At 37.4% G+C, this 7668-nt stretch overlaps 1 protein-coding gene and 1 long non-coding RNA gene across 2 annotated transcripts; one reads left to right on the forward strand and one right to left on the reverse strand.

Annotated features, from left to right (window-relative positions):
- Nucleotides 1–1157: 1157 nt before the first annotated feature.
- On the reverse strand, nucleotides 1158–2405 carry LOC128860261 (alcohol dehydrogenase-like). Its single transcript, XM_054097674.1, has 4 exons — nucleotides 2204–2405; nucleotides 1889–2116; nucleotides 1587–1760; nucleotides 1158–1522 (listed from the first exon to the last, which is right to left on the reverse strand). Exons 1-4 carry the CDS (start codon nucleotides 2294–2296, stop codon nucleotides 1259–1261), a joined length of 759 nt encoding a protein of 252 aa, XP_053953649.1. The 5' UTR covers nucleotides 2297–2405; the 3' UTR covers nucleotides 1158–1258.
- Nucleotides 2406–3431: 1026 nt separating this feature from the next.
- On the forward strand, nucleotides 3432–5941 carry LOC128861178 (uncharacterized). The gene is made up of 2 exons (XR_008454348.1): nucleotides 3432–3596; nucleotides 5619–5941. It is a non-coding gene; the product is annotated as an uncharacterized LOC128861178 (long non-coding RNA).
- The last annotated feature ends 1727 nt before the right edge of the window (nucleotides 5942–7668 follow it).

The following is a 7668-nucleotide window of genomic DNA, read 5'->3' on the forward strand; positions in this document are numbered from 1 at the left end:
AAAAAGTTATCGAGCAAGATTCGCTGCTAACGAAGGATGATAGTAGAGTAGAATGGGGTAAGATAGGTATGGGGGCACAATAGGTAGGTGGGGTTTTCGTCGCACTGTTTTTGCAGAGGTCACTCGTCTTATGTGAATTGAATACGTGGTGGGGAACAACGTTCGCGACTGTCATTTCGGCCGTCACCATTGATTAGTTATCCTAGTTCTGGCGTCGTTTAGTTTTTTGTGAGCTTTTCTCCGACATAGCATTTTTTTTATTCTACGGTGCAGTGCATTTAATGTATGTAAATATATGTCAGATGAGTTTTATTTTACGTAGAAAATAATGCTAAACACGAATAATGTGTTAGTTTTTTGATATTTTTGTTTTAAAAAAAAATATCGACACTAACATAAAACATGTGCTTGGGGGCACTATAGGTCAGCCGTCTGGGGGCATTATAGGTCACTACTTTTAATTGAATAAAATAAATTTTAATTGTTTTTGCAGCAAAATGGTGCGTAATTATGTGCGAAAAACGCCGAAACGAAGTGAAGAGGACGTAAAAAACGCAATCGCGGCAGTCCGAAATGGCGCTAGTGTTCGATCAGCCTCTAAACAATTTAAAATTCCGTTCAAAACATTACGTGCTCGCGTGATGAATTAAAGAAAAATTCCTAACTTCTATAACATGTGCAGTGTTCATACTCTATAAATAAAAGTTAAAACGTTAATTTCCAAGCCATGTACATTGTTCTTTTCCCCTCACATATAGTGACCTATCGTGCCCCCCGATTTTGAAAATATCGAAAAAAAGTACCTTTGTCTTATTGAATGCAGCTTCCAAAATATTTAGCCAATCATAAGTCAGTATAACCAAAATGTTAGCAGATAAATAACCTTTCAAAATCTTGCTTATTTTTCAAAATCAATGCAAAAACACCGTAGCAAGAGCTCTCCAAAAAAAAAAGACCTATCTTACCCCATTCTACTCTACACAATTTGCCTTGATTAAACCTCAGTAAACTGGTATAATTCACTATTTTACAAAGACATGTAATATAAGGCAGCTTTGCTCCAGCGTTGCCAAGATATGTTCATTTATACCAGTTACTTCATCTATTCTCCACTTGCTAAAGCTTGGGGAAAAGAAGGAGTCTTTTGTAAATCTGGTTTCCTCTTTGTGAATTTATTTATAATTACCAAAAAAAAAAACTGATTTCTAATAACTAGAAACCAAACAAATTGTATTTATGTACTTTTACAATTTTCTACTTAAATGTCAGGATGATTATATTCCCTCAAAGTACCAGAAGTCAAAATCCACACCGAACCATTTTTAGCAGTTTTAATGGCAGTAACTAAATTTTGCGCACATTCTTCCGCACTTTGATTGTTGCACAGGAGCTTTGGTAAAGGAGGCATGCGGTCAAAAGTGGTCACCGCATCCATACGGAGAGATGCGATCATGGCTGTCTCTGTAGTGCTCGGACATATGGTGATGAAACTAACGTCTGTCTGACTATAATAATAAGGATCCTGTGAAAATATAAATAAGTAATAGGAATATCCAGATTATAGTTATAATAATGTGGTAACAAACCGAAAGCGCTCTTGTAAATCCATTCACACCATATTTGGATGCCGTATAAGTAGCGTAGGCCCCGTAAGCATCCAAACCAACTATTGACGAAATATTCACAATCACACCGCCATGACCACCTTTCGATTTGTCCATTAGACGTAAAGCCGCAAAAGTGCTGTAAATGACACCTAACTGGAAAGATATGAGCTTATTAGTGCAATGTGTACATACATACATACATTAATACACATAATTTGTTAAGCACATCAATACAAATTCAGTTAAATGAGTTACACACTTGTTACTTTGTCCAAACTCACCAAATTAATTTTTATTGTCCGCTCAATTTCATGCTCATTCATTATACCACTACCGTTCACCACAATATCAAATCGTCCCATAGTGTCGTGTGCTGCTGTAAAGGCATGCTCGATATTATCCACGTCCGTCAAGTCTGTCTTAATATAGAATACATTGGCAGCTTTGTTCAGCGCCTGTAGTGTACCAATCTTTTCGTTGTCCTCAACCACATCTAAAATTCCTAAATTCTAATTGGTTTATTAATTATAAGTATGCCCTTTATATGAAAAACTTGTTAGGTTTGTTAAGCGCATGAATGTTTAGTATGCACTTACGGCCACCCCTTGCTCCAAGAGGCATTTGCAAGAGCAGAAGCCGATGCCGCCAAAACCTCCCACATATATAACATTTTTATTTTTTAAATCCATATTATTTCGACTGCCGTGTTGTTTAGTTGAACGCCAATCGCCTGCTTAATTACTGATCGCGATTACGCTTGCCGGTCGCGATCTAATTTGAACAAATGTGAGAGGGTGCGCGTGTTAATACAAAAGTATTAACTTGCAAATAGGTACTTTTCCTAATTCCTCAAATTGACATTGGTTCTAAAAGGACAGTGAAACAATAAAAAAGTAGAGCATAATTTGAATTCTAAACGATTTATAAGAAATATAGTAATTTTTATTGTACCTATTTCAAATAAGATTTTCTACAAATGTATATTGATGTATTTAACAACCACACAACAACGAACGACCAACAATATTGCGCAATATTTTTCTTTTGCTTCTCTCTCGCTTTGCTTTCATTAGGTACAGAGCACACAGAGAACGCTTTCTGTTCTCTGCACCCATTGTTATCATATATCGGTGTTGGTTTTGTGCATCAAATTCGCAAGCAAAAATTAAACCAATAACAACTGTTTATTGCATTTTTTGTTGCATTGCAAAGCTTTCGTCAAAAACTCCGGACCAACTTAAATGTGCTTATAGTCACTCACTAACGCACTTGCTCAGGGCGCCCCCCAAAAAAAAAAAAGCTTTGAATTTATAATTTTATCAGCGCATTTTGATAGGCTAAGAGGCCGAGTTCGTAACTGTTAGGACAAAATCGCCTGCGCCAATGAATAATTTTTAGGCATAGGCCTATGCCCTTAGATGTCATAGAGTTGTTATGGAATATAAAGAGGGTGATAGATGAGCCAGCGATTAATACTTTTTTTGTATAGAGGGCGAGGCATCTTAATATATACTTAAACGTATAGTATATAAGTATTTATATGTACATATGTATGTATGTATTGTACTTGCTTAGTAGGCAAAAATACACTTGCGCTCTCATAATTTTTTAACTTAACTCCTCTTATCTTTATATTGTATGCACTTTTGTGTATTTGCATGTGGCATTGCCTATTTGTATATTTGCATTTTTGATTTATTTATTTACTTTTTATATTTTAATAGTTTAAATAACAATAGAATTATTAAATAAACAAAAAGATAACGCAGTGCTAGCAACGGAGGCTTTCAGCTGATATTTACATTTTTAATAAATCTCTGCCGTTGCTTCGAATGTGCACTCGCGCTTTTCGTCCAGTTTGCACTCGATATACGCGTACATACTCGTATGAGATAAGCTTTTGAGCTCAGATTTAGTAGAGCAGTGCCGATTGCGGTTTATCTGTTGTACACATTTTGTGGTTAAGAAATTGTATCATTACTAAAACCGGTAAACGATGTTGTAATCAGTAAACTTAAACTTTAAACTAAATTGAGCCTCAAATCTTGTAACGCAACCAACTTGGCACTATTTCACTTAGTTACAATGCGGTTGATGTTGAGTAGATTTAAATTCTACGAGCATTTTCAAAATATTTTACTGTGCTGTACTTTTTTTATACATACCTATTTTAAATATAGCGGTAGATGAAAAACTAGTTAAAATTTTTATAAATTGAGGAACTATCAAGACCAGACAACAATAAAAAAATAAGTAAAGGTTGGTCCATATGCCAGTTTGTTAAAATAAAAACAAAAAAAAGGAACAAATAATAGGACTATGAATAAGTTCGTGCGGTTTTACAACAGATGGCGTAACTTGATTATTATTCCATCGATCCACATTTCCAAACATTCATTGGAGAGCTACTGTCGTAAGGCACAAACGTCAGTATAAGTTTTTTATTTGAAGCGTAAACAACAATATTTTTACCACACTTGAAAATGTCGAATTTCGTGCCAAATAATGTGTTTTTGCGGGGAATTCTTCTTCATTATTTTAATATGAAGAAAAAAGCAGCCGAAAGTCATCGTATCTTGGTGGAAGTTTATGGTGAGCATGCTCTATCTGAGCGAACGTGCCAGAAGTGGTTTGCACGCTTTAAAAGTGGTGATTTTGGCTTGGAAGACGAAGAACGCGAGGGTGCGCCGCCAAAGTTCATGGATACCGAATTGGAGGAATTGCTCGATCAAGATCCGGCTCAAACGCAAGAAGAGGTTGCAAAAACTTTGGGAGTTGATCAATCAACCATTTCCAAACGTTTTAAAGCCATGGGAATGATCCGAAAGGTAGGCCATTGGGTGCCGTATGAATTGAAGCCAAGAGACGTTGAACGCCGTTTTATGGCATGCGAACAACTGCTTCAACGGCACAAAAGAAAGGGTTTTTTGCATCGAATTGTGACTGGCGATGAAAAGTGGGTCCATTACGACAATCCAAAACGTCGGGCAACGTATGGATACCCTGGCCATGCTTCAACATCGACGTCGGCGCAGAATATTCATGGCCTGAAGGTTATGCTGTGTATCTGGTGGGACCAGCTGGGTGTTGTGTATTATGAGCTACTGAAACCGAATGAAACGATTACGGGGGATGTCTACCGACGACAATTGATGCGTTTGAGCCGAGCACTGCGAGAAAAACGGCCGCAATACGCCGATAGACACGACAAAGTTATTTTGCAACATGACAATGCTCGGCCACATGTTGCACAAGTGGTCAAAACATACTTAGAAACGCTCAAATGGGATGTCCTACCCCACCCGCCGTATAGTCCAGACCTTGCGCCATCCGATTACTATCTCTTCCGATCGATGCAACATGGCCTGGCTGACCAGCACTTCCGTAATTACGATGAAGTCAAAAAATGGATCGATTCGTGGATTGCGGCAAAACCGACCGAATTTTTCACAAAGGGAATCCGTGAATTGCCAGAAAGATGGGAAAAAGTAGTAGTAAGCGATGGACAATATTTTGAATATTAAATTTGTAACCATTTTACGTCAATAAAGTTTCAAATTTCGAAAAAAAACCGCACGAACTTATTCATAGTCCTATTATAATTACTCTTCTATAATATATTTGTATATTATGTACTTATTAGCACGATTTTGTTCATGTGCCTTCCGCGTAGTAACTCGTAATGTAGCCCAAATTTCAAATACTTCGAATTATATTCATTTTCAACATCTGTATACAAAATTTCTTATAAAGGTTGATCAGCTTGAAGGTTCTTTTTCCTAACTGAATACATCCGTTTTTTCAGTATTCATTGACATATAATCATTCATTCATCATTCTGTGAAAAGTGTTCATCGCGCGTTCAGGTCAACTTGTGCTATTCAGCGATAGGGTTCATTTTTGGCTTAATAGCTACGTTAATAAACAAAACTACCGTATTTGTACTGAAAAGCAACCCAAAACAATTCAAGAACATTCATTACATCCATTGAAAACAATCATTTTTTGCAGCCTATGGGCTAGAGGGATCATCGGCCCATATTTCTTCAAAGACAAGGCTCATGCCAATGTAGCAGTGAATGGCAGACAAGACGGCGGACGGCGCTACTTGCTATACAACCTGTGAAACAATGGATTTACTGCGCCCCCAAGATCGTGTGATTTCTCACCTTTGGTCTTTTAATTGTTGGGATGTGTTATTCAGTACTAAATTCATTCACGAGATGCCGACCGAAGTCCCCCGTGAGTCGCGAGTTATTCAAAATTGGTGTTTACGGGTGGCCGGATTGTGGCGCATTGCGCCCAATTTTTGAAAGGGGTTATGGATTTTTTTTTATATAAATGTCATGAATATTTCTACAAAAAAATAATAAATATTGTCTAATCAGTTTGAATTTTCTTTGTTTTATTTTGATTTAAAATCCGATAACTCTAAATTGATCACTCTTTATAACAGCTTATAAAAACTTTGCTAGGTTGAAGCTCGGATACGGGGCGGTTAGCTGATTTATGATATTTATGATATCCTAATCACTGAATTTAGTGGGCAAGAGTTCGATTGCTTGATGGGATGTATAGCACGGTGGGTCATGCAGTCGAATTTAAAGGTGGTCGAGCCGAACTCTACTATTTCTTTGTATCATATACTGTGACATGGTGTTTCCAGTCTATTTTCAAAAACATACTGAGCTCGAGGTTCGGTAATATTTTGAGCCCGTAGCAGCTCTAAAAAATGCGTCTCGTTTAAAAATGTGATTTTTTCAATCCGCAGTTCCGTTGAAATTGTTACAAGTTCCAAACTGAATCAATTTGATTTTGAAAGCTTATAAACCCGCAATATTTGTGTGAGATTCTCATCAGGCTGGTTAGTGAAATGTTGAGTTATTGAAATCGATAGTGAGTGGAGGTTCTTGTGCTGCTCACTATCAGCTTTGGCAGCTACATTCTTGCCGACATTACGAGGTAGAGCGTGAAAGTGGTCCACTAGCGAAGCAGTTTCATCAAAATCTAAAGAAAACTTGACAATGTATAGAAATATAGAAATCAGCAAAAGAATTAAGGGCGTGAGCAATTATTATTATTCTTTTTTTTAAGTAAATTCAAATTGAAAATGCCCCTATGGAAGGAAAAGGAAGATTAGGTTAGGTTATACTGGCTAGCCGAAGCCACGCAGAGACCATTTTGGTCCACTGCTGTACCAGATCAGAATCCTATTTAGCGAAAATATGCATCACTCAAGATGCGCGCACTGTTCGCGAATTTTAGGAGTTGCTCGAGTTCCAGTTTAGGGATAGATTCTAGCCTTTTAAAATTGTAAGCATAGTCTAGTAGCGTTCCTCTAGTTCTTTGTGAATTGTGCGCAGGCGTTTAAGTATATGGCTTATTTGATTCCTTGCAAGTTTCCGCGCCTTCTTTAGCTATTCCATCTACTGTCTCAGTGCTCTCAATGCCTTTATGCCAATAAATACAAATCCTGCGGTTACGAGCGGCCTTATTGATTGCTTCCATGGACATTTTTGGATGATACACAGTATGATTTTATCGTTTTTATAGCCGTTTAGCTATCCACGTAAAAGTTTAATGCGCAGTTAATTGTTGTTAAAATATGAGCTCTGCTGATTTCTTTACAGAAAATATCTCAGCTTGAAACACAGTACAATAGTTAGGGAGTTTAAATGCCAATTTCGATCCATCAGTGAATACATTGATCGTGTTACTCCTCGGAACCAAGCCTTTGCGCCGTCCACCATTTTCAATAACGGCCTGAAGTGGGATTTCAAAATTCATAACTGGAACCATATGGTCTGAATTGACTGTGGCATTCCCACTAATAGAGCTATGTGCGAAGGTTCTAGAGGTAAGCTGTTCGGCTGCTTGGCCTGAGATATGTTTTCTTTCTTACCGCCTTACACCACACCAGTATGTCATATAGTAATATATGTAGGTCAAACAATTGCTGTTTATCACCAGTGCATACGAGCTGGTGATAGCCCACATATGCTTCCATCAGGAAAAGGAAACTGTACGTTAATTGTTCAGCGGAAGCATTTCGGAAAATATT

Source organism: Anastrepha ludens, chromosome 4 (genome assembly GCF_028408465.1).
Source record: "Anastrepha ludens isolate Willacy chromosome 4, idAnaLude1.1, whole genome shotgun sequence".
Classification (NCBI taxonomy): domain Eukaryota; kingdom Metazoa; phylum Arthropoda; class Insecta; order Diptera; family Tephritidae; genus Anastrepha; species Anastrepha ludens.

What these genes read in the sequence shown, in the direction of transcription:
- LOC128860261 (XM_054097674.1), bottom strand. Translation starts at nt 2,296, where the DNA reads ATGGATTTAAAAAATAAAAATGTTATATATGTGGGAGGTTTTGGCGGC. An exon ending in GGACAATAAAAATTAATTTG is followed by an intron (nt 1,761 to 1,888) that starts GTGAGTTTGGAC and finishes ATATCTTTCCAG; the next exon opens with TTAGGTGTCATTTACAGCAC. An exon ending in GATTTACAAGAGCGCTTTCG is followed by an intron (nt 1,523 to 1,586) that starts GTTTGTTACCAC and finishes ATATTTTCACAG; the next exon opens with GATCCTTATTATTATAGTCA.